Source organism: Pelodiscus sinensis, chromosome 6 (genome assembly GCF_052426305.1).
Source record: "Pelodiscus sinensis isolate ZL-2025 chromosome 6, ASM5242630v1, whole genome shotgun sequence".
NCBI lineage: Eukaryota > Metazoa > Chordata > Testudines > Trionychidae > Pelodiscus > Pelodiscus sinensis.
Window position 1 is genome coordinate 32,607,669 of NC_143057.1, and position 12,995 is coordinate 32,620,663.

Here is a 12,995-nt window from a genome sequence, read left to right on the forward strand (position 1 = left end):
CAAGGCTACACCCCTGCCAAAAAGAAGTGGTGATGAGGTGTGTGACAGACACAGATCAGTTGGCTGCAATAGTCTAGTAGAAGGTAAGGATACTGGCCTCTGGATGAATAGTTTTGTGTTCCCTGGGTGACCAGGACAGAGGCTGCTCCAGAGCAGTTACGACAGGCAGACACCATAAGACATCTGGAGCCAGTTAAGAACTTGCTAGAAGCAATGAAGAGAGAGACAAGTAATCAGAACACCTGCAGCCTATTAAGAGCCTGCCAGGACTAGTTTAAAAGTCTCCCCTTCAGGAAGGGTGGTTGGTGAGGAGCTAGGAGTAAAGTGGTAGGCTGTGGAAGAGCTGGTAGAATGAGAATAATCAGATACCAGGAGCAAGGTGCTAGTAGGGTCTCTTTGGGAAGTGAGCAGGGCAGGACTATAGCTCTGGTAGTGGTGGAAAAACTACCTGTTGTTGCTGCCATTAGGGTCCCAGGGCTGGAAGCTCGAGTAGAGGGTGGGTCTAGGTTCCCCCCAACCCTGTACCACCGCTGAGACATTCCCTGAGTGGGAAGATTGAGACTAAGGAGGGTTCTCATGCCAAACCCATTGACTGGCCTATGATGAAGGCGGTTCAGTAGGCTGTGATTCTTGCCTCCAGAAAGGGAGAGAGGCTATGTGGAGGGACACAGTGAGGCTCTGAGGCAATCCCTAACTGCCTAGAAGTGTAGGACCCCCAAGGATAAACTGGAGCTTTGTCAATCCTGATGTGACAAAATGCAGGCAGTGAAGCAGTGAGCTGCACTTGCATCACTTAGACACCAATTAGTTCCACAGAGACAGCTGATTGAGCTAATTAGAGAAGCAGGTTGGTTTATTGGGTGGGATACAAAGCCAATTAACCCTTTGGCCTCAGTCTGATAAAGAAGCAGAGGAAGGAAATAGGGAGTGGAGGGAAAGAAGAGAACAGGGCTAGCAGAGGCCTCAGGGAAGCGAGACCCCTGTTTCCTTCAGGTGCTGAGGAGAGGGCAAAAAGTGCTGAAGATATTTCAAATATACTGTTGCAGAGGGACTCTCGTGTACTGCTGGAGAGCACTCAAAATAAATGATGATGTGAATGCACAACTAGTGGAGTCTGGGCAACTGTGGAACAAGATAACAGGAGGGAAGAAGCACCTTGTTACACCTGGGTACCCCCAGGAAGCATCATGTGCCCTCACTCATGTGAAATAGTCACATCTCTCTTGCTAATCAGACTGATGCTGCTATCTAAGTTCCAGTCCCATAGAGAATGCTCAGCTCTTGATTTTTTTTCAGTTCTAAAATATGTTCTCTCTTCCTTTCATCAAATTTCAAAAACAAATACAAATATTAGAGCTAAATCTATACATACTCCCAGAACATATCTTGAGTCACAAATTTCCAGACTATGTATTATTAACATTACCATACAGTACATCAGTGTGAAGAATATTCATAGCTCATTTGGGATTAATGTGTTGCCAGGCTAGTAAGAAATGATGGGACCTATTTTGATTTGTACTCTTTAGAACGTTCCCTTTTTAAATCAGTCAGAATAGACTAATACATTTTACAAAGTGATGTGCTCTAAGACAGGATCTTAATCATAGAGTATACAGAGGAATAAACTGCATCTTTGGGCAGTTTGATGACACTTAGTCACTACAAAAGCTGTTCAGTACAAAAATGCTCCAATACTGTGAATGTTACTCCTATAATGCAACAAAATAAAGGATACAACAGAATTCCAAATGAAAACATAGTGGCTGTGTCTAGACTGCATCCCTTTTCTGTAAAAGGGATGCAAATTAGACACATCGCTATTGCAAATGAAGCGGGGATTTAAATCCCCCCCGCTTCATTTGCATAAAAATGGCTGCCGCTTTTTTCCAGCTCGGAGCTTTGGTGGAAAAAAGCGCCAGTCTAGACGCGGATCTTTCAGAAAATAAAGCCTTTTCCAAAAGATCCCTTATCTCTCTTACAATGAGGGATAAGGGATCTTGCGGAAAAGGCTTTATTTTCCGAAAGATCCGCGTCTAGACTGGCGCTTTTTTCCGGCAAAGCTCCGAGCCGGAAAAAAGCGGCAGCCATTTTTATGCAAATGATGCGGGGGGGATTTAAATCCCCGCTTCATTTGCAATTGCGATGTGTCTAATTTGCATCCCTTTTACGGAAAAGGGATGCAGTCTAGACACAGCCAATTAGTCTTGTGTTGTGAGTGTTTTAATATTCCAGGCCCCTGTTTTCCATGAATGTCAGTGGGATTTTAGAGTTGGAAAAATTGCAGCCTGGAGCCAGAATTCCAAGGCTAAAATTTTAAAAAATGGGTACCTAAAGTTAGGTTCCCAAATTCATAAGCAAGAAGCTCTGTAAAGTTGTTTAAGCACCTACAGAAGTTGATGAAAGCTGCTGGTTGGTTTTTCAACACTTCTGAAGCCCTTTGCTCAGGCCATTTATAATTAGATTGGAGAATAAACTGCAGAACACATAGTAGGGATCTTATCTTTATTGGCCAATGAAGAATGGTTGTAAATTTATAGGCTTAGATAATCTAACATGCTTTTTCAATGTCTAGTTTCTATTAATCTGAGGAAAAATATGCCATAACCATTATTGGAATAGGGGTTTAATAGTTTTCAAAAAAAATCTATTTTTCTTACCTATATACAGTATGGGGAACATATACTTCTCGAACTGGGAACTCCAAAATCTCTTTCTGAGGACGGCTGCGGTTTTCTGGAAATGGTTTCACTTGTAGTAATTCAGGAGTGAGACAGCAATTGAGGACTTCTGAAGCTGGGGAGATCTCCAATTTAAGTGATCCTTTAAAAAATTACATGAAAACTCAGCCCACCATTAAAAATAAGCAATTAAAAATAAAACCAAACCAAATATGCATAAGATCAAAAGAAATATCTAGGAAATTTGATTTGGGTTTTTAGTTTAAGGGCTGCAGATGAAAGAAATCTTGACCACAAAAAGTGTTGTTTGTTATTTGGATACACAGGGAAGTCAATAGATATCCCTACACATCAAGATAAAGTCTCTCTTCAGATTTCATCATTATCATCTCCACAGTAAATCCAAAAGGGACATAGCCTCCTTTCAGGTTAAGCACTTCCCAGCCTGTTCTCTGGCTAGTTCCTAGAGGTAATCTTGCTGGATGTTCAGTTATGACAATCTCTGAGTAACTTATGCTGTTGAAGATTTTGGCACCTATGTGATCTCCATCTACGTAGCATTTCTTGGCATATGCACTTTCAAATTTTTTCATCATCCAATTTAATATGTCCATATCAAGAAAGCCATTAAAACCGAACCAGTGCTAATGGAGGTGGATTCTGGGTTTAACTTCAATGATCCTCATTTCTGATCTTTTCCTGCTACCTAATATGGAACAGCTGATGAAGACAACAAAGAGTCTTTGCACATTCAGGAAGGAAAGGGTACCATATACTGAGTTGACTTTCTAGTCTCGTCCATGCAAAAAGGGTAATACTTGTTAAGGATTTGATTTGGAAATAAAATAGTGAAGCACTCTCTCCAGTTTTGCATGCAAACCACGCACTGCCTTACTTAAAATGGTAAAATTAGGTGCAAATCTTCAGAATATAATTTTCCATATTTTTTTCTTGCTTGCTGTGATCAGCAGTGAAACAGTTAACAATGGTAATATCTGAACTGTCATAATTAAACTTCAGATTTAATTATCTATTGAGATGAATGGAAACAGTTCAGATCTCCCACAGCTGCTGTTTCACTGTCTCTACAGACCCTATCCCCACATCTGTTACATTCAGTTCGCTTTCTAGAGGTTTTCATAAGAGCTAGATATATAATGTATTTTAAATGAAAGCTTAGAATCTGGAGCACAAGAAAGCCACCACACAAAAAAGCAACGGTTGGTTAAGCTGTTGTGAGAGGTCACACTCAATCTTATCCTGCGTTTAATTAAAATTAATTAAAACTTTTAAAAGTTAATTTTAACAGAGAGTCAATTAAAAGGGAAAGAGAATAAACATTTAAATCACCCAACCCTAGCTCTAATCCAGTCTAAAGAGGCATTAAGGAACCAGTAAGGGTCTTGCAAGTTTTTAGTTAATTAAATTTTAATTAAATTCTCCTCAAAAACTTCAGGTAGAACCAAAAAACTGAATGGACCCTTTGTAAACCATTGATGAAAACAAACTAATTTAGAATATAAAACTAACTATAAATCTTGGTCTGCCAGGGGTGAACAAATTAGCAAGTCAAAAATTAATGGTTGGGTTGATAAAATCATTAATAAAATTAAAAAGTTCTCTCAAAATTACAGCCCTCAAAAGAAAGAGATAATTGCACAGGAGAGCTGAGATTTCCACTAGATTTGTGGTTGGGTTTGTTTTTTTGGTTTTTTTTTTAGTTAAGAGCCTATCTCTCATCCCATCCTAAACTCATTCCATACCTGGGATGGACTTCACTCTTCTCTGCAAAGAGGAAGATCTCTTGTAGTCAGTTAAAAATTTGAATAGGTCTTCATCACTAAGTCGGTCTCCTTCCTGTCAAGAGAGAGACAAATAAATACTGCTATATGGGTGCGTTATACTGTTGCCTACTTTCATGAATTAAATATATCTGCAAGACAGAGTGAGTTAGTAACCCTGTGTTTTATATTAATTATCCTTTTGTTTCCCAGTTATAACACTAAGTAGCATTGTTTTCAATTAAATTTGCTTTAGTACACATTTACCAGCACAATATAAAACTACACACACTCCAAAATAATGAGCATATTGTACCTGTTTTATAAAGTTACTGATAGTCAGAGTCGTTGTTTTGAAGTTTGACGTAGAATAATTTTCCTCTGAATTGAGGCTCCTCTCAGAAGGTCTTCTGGTTTGTAGCATCATTGCTTTTTTATCACCAGTGGATCCTTTCCCTTCAAGTGTAAATTATGTTTTTTAAAAATTCATCTTATTCTGTTTTGGTAAGCATGACAAATATACCTGGATTTAATAGTAAAACACCACAAGTACCCTACAATCTCAGGGGAACATCAAAAGACCTTAACTTTGTTTGTATTTTCCAACAACTTAGTAGTAGGCTATGTGAAACCGTGTAGTAAGGGCAGAATATTTTCTGTTGAGAGAACATCATTGCTGCTGCTTCATGATGCTATTCATGTCTTTATCCCCAGCATCATAGGAGATGGGCAGTCTTGCGTGTGCTGTTGTTGGCCTGGGCCCTCTATTCATTGTGGAGGACTAATCTTCCAGCAATGTAAATCTAAAGTAATGCCACTAAAGTGAATGGGAATCCACTGCCATAAAAGTAATCTGTAACCAAAGTCAGGGACCAAATACAGGCAGTGGGAATACCTAGATTATATTTAGGGGGCTCCAATTGACGAACATGACAATTTGTGTGTATTTAGGGGGAAAGGAAGGGAAAACTGAGCATTTCTTAACTTCAAAACTGTTGTCAAGAGACCACTATGATCCAACGGCACTTTGGTACCCTGTTAACATTGCTACTAAAGCTTCTCATTGCACAGATAAGAATATTGAAACTATTACCATTTAAACTTTCTGCCTCAGATATTTCTCTTTCGAGTGTTGAAACGTTAAAGAAATTGGCTAAGCTTAAGGGAGCCCAGGCGAAAGGCATCCGGTATTTCCCCAAACGCTGACAGAAGGACTCAGCTTGGACTTTCAGTTTCTCAGCCTTTTCTTTGCTCTAAAATAAAGAGGAAACATTAAACATATTAAAAGGCCAACATTTGATGGACTATGTGAAGGCAATTTTCATTGTGTATGCTCGGCCTCCTCCAATTCTGTTTATACAGAGCCCAATGTAATGACTTCTTAAGTCAACGGGAGTCCTTGTCATTGTACAAAGCACATATTATACAAGGTCAGCCCAAAGACTTGAAATTGCAAACATAGTTTCTCTCTTTCTGGGTGAATTCACCTTTGTGAAGAGCCAGCTGAAGGTTTAGCCATCACTTTAAGCCAACTTACATCCTGAAAAATGGGACCTAAGTGTTGGATAAACCTTTTACTAACCCTCTACAAAGGGGCGAGCTTCATTCTCTCTCTCAGAAGTGCTCACCATCATGTTATGTGGGAGATTGTGTGGTACAGGCAACTCACATCACATAAAATAGGCCACTGAATAGTAGCTAGATTAGGCATGTTAAATATCAATTCATTGAATAGTCAAGTAACCTCATGCATTCTTATTGGTTAGTTGACTATTCTGTAGTCCCCGGGGGTGGGGCCAGCAGCCAGTGCACTCCAGCCCCACTCCCGAGGAGCCCCCTACCACTCCATGCTGCTGCCTCTGTATCAGAGGCAGCATCACGGGGAGCGGGTCCGGGAGGGTAGTCAGTTTAAAACCCAGCTCCCCTCATGGACTGGCTGCCTGTCACCCTGTGCTGCTGCCTCTGATAAAGGGACAGCAGCATGGGGTGGCAACAGCCCCTGTTTAAGGGGTCTGAGCTCCCAGACCCAGCACGAGCTGGAGCTGAGCCAGGATGCCTGCCCACCCGGCTCCTAATACACTTTAAATGCAGAGCCGCAGTGGGGGTAGGCCCCAAACCTGTCGCAAGCCAGCACTGAGCGAGGCTGCTGGCCAGCCTGCTAAAAAATGTATTGGCGGAGGGTGAGGGAAGGCGTGTAGTCTATAGCATTAACCTATAAGCTTTTGCTTATGGGTTAAATGGTTAATCAACTACACTGTTACATCCCTAAACTGGATTATAACAGCTTTCATGTGACGACAGACCCAGTCCAAATTTGAACTAGTGGTCAAAGGTACAAGACAAAGCACACACACCTCCACCGTGCTGTGTGAATAATACCATTATATAATGAGTAACGATATAGTTATAGTTGAATGTATAGTACACATTTTTAAATACCTAGAATTAATTATACCATAGAGCCTTCCAAGTCATTGCAATGTAATTGGTGACTACCATACATTTATAGATTAGATTCATTTTTTTCCATACTTAGCGCTAAGGTTAAAATCCTTTACCTATTCTCTTTCATTCAAAGAAGAGGTGTTTTCTCATACAAGTAATGACCAAAACAGATCTTGACCTTGTTTCCATGAATATCATGATTTCACCACACGTGATGACCAATTTTAATATCCACCATAACAAATCAATAGATCTCAATATTATCTATATTCTGAATAGCTTTTAGTCGGAAAGCTTTAGTCTGAAGTTGACATTCTAGCGCTACGCCTACACAGTGAGGGTATGTCTACACTACCCCCCTAGTTCGAACTGGGGGGTAATGTATGCATACCGAACTTCTAATGAAGCCCGGGATTTGAATTTCCTGGGCTTCATTAGCATAAAGCCGGCGCCGCCATTTTTAAAAGCCGGCTAGTGCGAACCCCGTGCCGCGTGGCTACACGCGGCACGGACTAGATAGTTCGGATTAGGCTTCCTAATCCGAACTATCTGTACGCCTCGTTCCACGTAGAAGCCTAATCCAAACTATCTAGTCCGTGCCGCGTGTAGCCGCGCGGCACAGGGTTCGCACTAGCCGGCTTTTAAAAATGGCGGCGCCGGCTTTATGCTAATGAAGCCCGGGAAATTCAAATCCCGAGCTTCATTAGCAAGTTCGGTATGCATACATTACCCCCCTAGTTCGAACTAGGGGGGTAGTGTAGACGTACCCCGAGCTAGGAGTGTGATCCCCCTGCTCAAGTACTCAGGCTAGCTTTCATTGAGCTAGTGTGAGTATAAAAATAGCAGCGTAGCTGCCATAGGATGGCAAGAGGCAGAGGAGGTATAGCTTAATAATGTTGTGTACATTCCCACCACTTTCAGGGCACATCTCTGCTGTCTCAACCCCTGCTACTGCAGCTACACTTTTACAGCAGAACCTCAGGGTATGTCTACTGTTTTTCCAAAAAACTTCACTTACGTCCACACTGCAATCGCGTTCTTTTGAAAAAAAAAATCGAAAGAACTGAGGGGTTTTTCCGACATTGGTAAACCTCTTTCTACGAGGAATAAGCCTTTTTCCGAAAGATCTCTTATGGAAAGAAGAAAAATCACAGGTGTCCTGGCAGCCATTCTGCATATAGTAATCACAGCTTACATGTGAGATAGCATCCATTCTGAATGGACGCTATCTGTGAAAAATGCAGATCGCTTTTTCGATGCACTTTTGCTGTGTAGATGCTCTCTTTTGGAAGAAGTTTTTTCGGAAGACCTCTTTCAGAAAAGCTTCTTTCAAAAGAAGCCTGCAGTCTAGACACAGCCTCAGAATTACAAACACCTCAGGAATGGAGGATCTTCTTAATTCAGAGTACGGCTACACTGTTTTTTTTTTTTTTTGGAAGAGGTATGCAAATAGCGCTCGCATTTGCATACCTTCTTCAGTTTTTTCCCCCAGAAGAGGCTTTTCCGCCTTTGGCCCCATCTACATGGGGCCAAAGGTCGGGGGGAAAAGCCCCTCTTTCGAAAGCCCCTGTAAACCGCGGGAAAACAAAGAAGGGGGCTTTCAAAAGGGGGGAGATTTCTGCCATTTGGCCCTGTCTACATGGGGCCAAATGGCGGAAAAGCCTCTTCCAGGAAAAAAAAATGCGAGCACTACCGTATTTTCCAGCGTATAAGGCGACTGGGAGTATAAGACGACCCCCTAATTTTCTAGTTAAAAGATAGGTTTTCGTCTTATACTCGCCGTATAAGACTACCCCCCCTTAAGAGGGCAACCGGCAGCACCCCAGCGCCCCTCCGCCTCCCCGGCTTTGCTCCCGGTGTCCCTGGTCTGCTGGAGACGGTCCCCAGCAGACCAGAGGCACCGGGAGCAAAGCCGCAGCGGCGGCGGGGTCCCGCGCCTCTGAGGCTTTGCCAGAGCAAAGCCTCAGAAGCGCGGCACCCCGCCGCCGCTGCGGCTTTGCTCCCGGTGCCTCTGGTCTGCTGGGGACCGTCTCCAGCAGACCAGGGACACCGGGAGCAAAGCCTCTGAGGACGCCGGCAGCGGGACAGCCGCGGCGCGCCTGGGCTGCCCCGCTACCGGAGCCCCTCCGCGGCTTTGCTCCACGTCTTCTTGGTCTGCAGACCAGGGAGACGCGGAGCAGCTTTTCTCGCCCCGGAGTACACGGGCGGCGGGACCGCGAGGTCCCGCAGTCTGTGTCCTCCGGGGCGAGAAAAGCCCCGTTCGTACCTGCAAGTCGGGGACTGCCTGTATACCCAGCGTATAAGACGACCCCTGATTTTTGGGGGATGTTTTTTAGCATAAAAAGTCGTCTTATACGCCGGAAAATACGGTATTTGCATACCTCTTCTGAAAAAACAACAACAGTGTATCTGTACCCTTAGAAATGTTCATAACTCTGAACAAAACGTATAGTTGCTCTTTCAAAAGTTTACAACTGAACACTGACTTAATTATAGCTTTGAAACTTTACTATGCAGAAGAAAAATGCTGCTTTTAATCATCTTAATTTAAAACAAACAAGCATAGAAACAGTTTTCTTATGTTTTCAACTCTGTTTTTAAACTATTCCTTTTTTAAAAAAAGACATTTATGTTTAACACAGTTCTGTACTGTATTTTCTTGTTGTGGGTCTGTCTGTCTTTGCTGCTTCCTGATTGAGTACTTCCAGTTCCAAATGAGGTGTGAGAGTGACTGGTCAGTCTGTAACTCTGAAATTCTATGATATTTAGGTTCAGGCTAGCTCTATGAGAGCCAGCACAAATATTTGCACCTCCTACTCACAGTGTGGACATAGCTTAAAGGTGACATACCTTTAGAAGCCTAGGAAACATTATCATTTTCCCTCTGCAGAGGTAAATAATAGTTAACTGAACCAATAAAGAGACATCTGATGAGATACTGCCTAACTGACCATGTATACAAACTGATGCTCTACACACACAAAATCAGTGATTTGTGTCCACACGTGCAAATATTTGTGCCTGCCAAACTTTGAAAAGTTAGCTCCTGGTTGTTTAACATTGCTCAAAAAGCTTTCCAATTATTGACTTTAGATGAAGCAAACAATAAAAACATACATAATCTTTTCATGAAATTTTTAGCCAATCACATGCATCAGGATTCTCTTCTATACATAACAAAAGAATATTTCAATTAATTGTCTTACAGATTTTAATTACAATATCAATTCTCCTTATTTTTCATCTCCTTTGTTTGCATTTAACAGTCATGACAGTATCATACGTACCTTCCCACCTTCACTTTCTTTTAGAGTAATGTAGGGTTCAGCACACTCTCCAATTTCTCCTTGCTGAAGTACTTTTTCAATCTATCAAATATAGTAAAAATATGAAAATAATAAAAGGAAGATATATGAAGAAAAATACAACCTATTGCTTTTGTGTTTCTAATTATGAAAATAAGAAAAAAGAAAAAAATGAAAAAAATAATTTCACAAGATTAGACTAGCACTAATACTAGAGCCATCCTTACCCATACGCAGAATATACAGCTGTGTAGGGCACCCAAAAATTTGGGGCACCTCTGGGTCTTTATGTCCACCTACCATCTGCCTCCTCCTATCTCTATTCTGTGGCTCTGCTTCTTCCGGCAAAAATCTAGGTAATGTAATAGTGAACCTTCTGGTGAGGATTTAGTTAACATAAAAGCTTGCCAGACCCCTTAGCAGACAATGAACCTGCAAAAATGCCATTCAGATGGTAATGAAGTTATTTAATATGCATTTGCCAACCCCACGTATATACTGCCAGTTTCTGAATTTACTTTGTTAGTCTACAGGACCTTAGTTTAAAATTTGTTTTAAAATATGTAATTAGTGTATTGCTGAAGTCTCTAAACAATTGTCATTCCGCTCCTCCCCACCCACACACACACACTCTGCCATTGGGCAGAAAGACACTAGTTTAACAGTACACTATGTAGTGCTCCATAAAGCCTAAGAATGTCCCTGACTAACACTATTAATAAATTAAACAAATACATATTATAAAATACCTCTGATTTTCTCTGTGGAATAATCTATCATAGTAATTCTCCCAGCTATAAGCAGTGGTCAGGAATGGAAGCAAAAAGAATGTCTCTGAATTTGCACGGAATTAAGGGAAAGCTAGTGTATCCTAAATGAAAAAATAGCACATACCAACCTCATCTGTGAGCTGAAAAAAGGCATAAACTCATGTAATCAACATAAACTGTAATTCACAGAAAACACTAACTGTAATTCAAAAATCAATGGTTTATTTCATTTTGCCTTTGCATTTTTCTTAGAAAGCTAGGAATAGTGTATACTTAGCAGCAATTTGTGTGACTGAGAGATGTCAATAGATTCCAGCTCCAGTACTATCAATGTTATATCTCTGAACAACTAAGCAACAAGAAATCCTGATTGATTATTACTACAGGCAGTCCCCGAGTTACATACAAGATAGGGACTGTAGGTTTGTTCTTAAGTTGAATTTGTATGTAAGTCGGAACTGGTACATATTGTAGGGGAAACTCTAGCCAAACATTTCTCCAGAGCTCAGTTTTATTCTCCCACACCTCACTTCCCTCAGTCCTTTATTCTCAAGCTGAGGTGTCTGCTGAGAAAAGCCGCTCCGCGTCTCCCTGGTCTGCTGGGGGTGGGTGGGGGCGCTAGCTTCGCGTCTCCTTGGTCTGCTGGGGGGAAGCAGCTAGTGCGGGGTTGCCTCACCCCGTTTGTAAGTAGGGATCCGATGTAAGTCGGATCCATGTAACCCGGGGACTGCCTGTACTCTCTCTGAAAAATTCATCTTCATAAATCTAACCACAGCTAAAGTCAGAAAACATCAATTAGAAACCAGAAGAATGATACACCCATTGCTACATACCTTTACTACGAGGTAGATATCAGAAGATGGGTAAGTGACAGAAAATACTGCAGATCTTGCCTGACTAGATGAATCAATGCAGGGAGTGTGAGTTCGTAAGAATCCTTTGAACTGTTCTGAGTTCAGGTCACAATGAAAATTTTCAGAGATCTTTAAAATCGCAACAACAAAATTCCCATATAGTTATCTGTTGTTGTTCATTGCACAGCAAAAGTGTATCAAATGAGAAAACATAAGAACATCACACGATAAGATATAAAAATGTTTTTAAAGAAGTAGCCAGAACTTCAAAATCAATATGGAAATGCAAGTTTGCACATATGTAAAACTCTCATTACATTTCAATAGATATAGGATCAGACATTATGGCCCGATTCCACAAAATATGGAGCACCCCTCAACTTAGTGAGTCCAGTAGAGTTGAGACCACTTAGCCTCCCAAAGCGGATTTAATACATTTCAGGATTAGGTCCTTTAATTTTTCACAGTATGACCAGTTTTGCAATCTGGTTTTGTAGAGAAGGGACCACAAATAGCCACACAACACGTTTTTGTGCACTGTGCTCCACGTACATTGAAGATCATCCCCTGCAAGCATTTCATACAAGTGGATTGCAGCTGAACAAGCACGGCAGCAGATTTTTACCATACTTCCAGTAAAAGAAGGGCAATTTGCCCATTTTTGGCAAGACACCATAATTGTAACTTCAAAAACCAAGTCACAAAATAACATTATATAGAGGGCAGAGTCAAATGTCCTAGCATTTTCAAATTTCAATTAAACACAGCTGAGAAAAGAACAGATGGTTATTTGCCAGAATATTACTAATGTTTCATTACTGTCCTTTGCTCTGCTCTGCAGCACCCTTACCTTTTTCCTTTCCTTTATATCATAGAGGGCTATGCATGCAAACAATGGTTCGATTTCTATATCAAATCTGTTGAGGAGAGACACAGAGGATTAATAATTCACTCTTATGATTGTGCATATTCCAAAGTAAAAGGCTCTATTTTAGCTGTTGTGTCCTTTTTATGAGGAAAGTAGAAATGGGCATGATTCACAAAGTTTAGCTCCAGGTCCCAACTCTCCCAACCTCTGGGAGATAATTGGCTCCGTGATTTTTTGTTTTAACTATGAAAGAGATGAAGTCCCTGGTTCTCTAGTCTGTTAAATCTGCTT

General features: G+C 41.2%; 1 protein-coding gene across 2 annotated transcripts in view; it reads right to left on the reverse strand.

Annotated features, from left to right (window-relative positions):
- The window catches only part of DOCK8 (dedicator of cytokinesis 8), a 148,720-nt gene that overhangs the window by 86,998 nt on the left and 48,727 nt on the right, over positions 1–12,995 (reverse strand). For both annotated transcript variants that reach the window (XM_075931670.2, XM_075931671.2), the window contains 7 exons: positions 12,687–12,753; positions 11,816–11,965; positions 10,195–10,275; positions 5,556–5,715; positions 4,779–4,918; positions 4,445–4,538; positions 2,661–2,823 (listed from right to left, as the gene is read on the reverse strand). In XM_075931670.2, the coding sequence (XP_075787785.2) occupies positions 2,661–2,823; positions 4,445–4,538; positions 4,779–4,918; positions 5,556–5,715; positions 10,195–10,275; positions 11,816–11,965; positions 12,687–12,753 (855 nt within the window). The remainder of the gene's footprint in view (positions 1–2,660; positions 2,824–4,444; positions 4,539–4,778; positions 4,919–5,555; positions 5,716–10,194; positions 10,276–11,815; positions 11,966–12,686; positions 12,754–12,995) is intronic.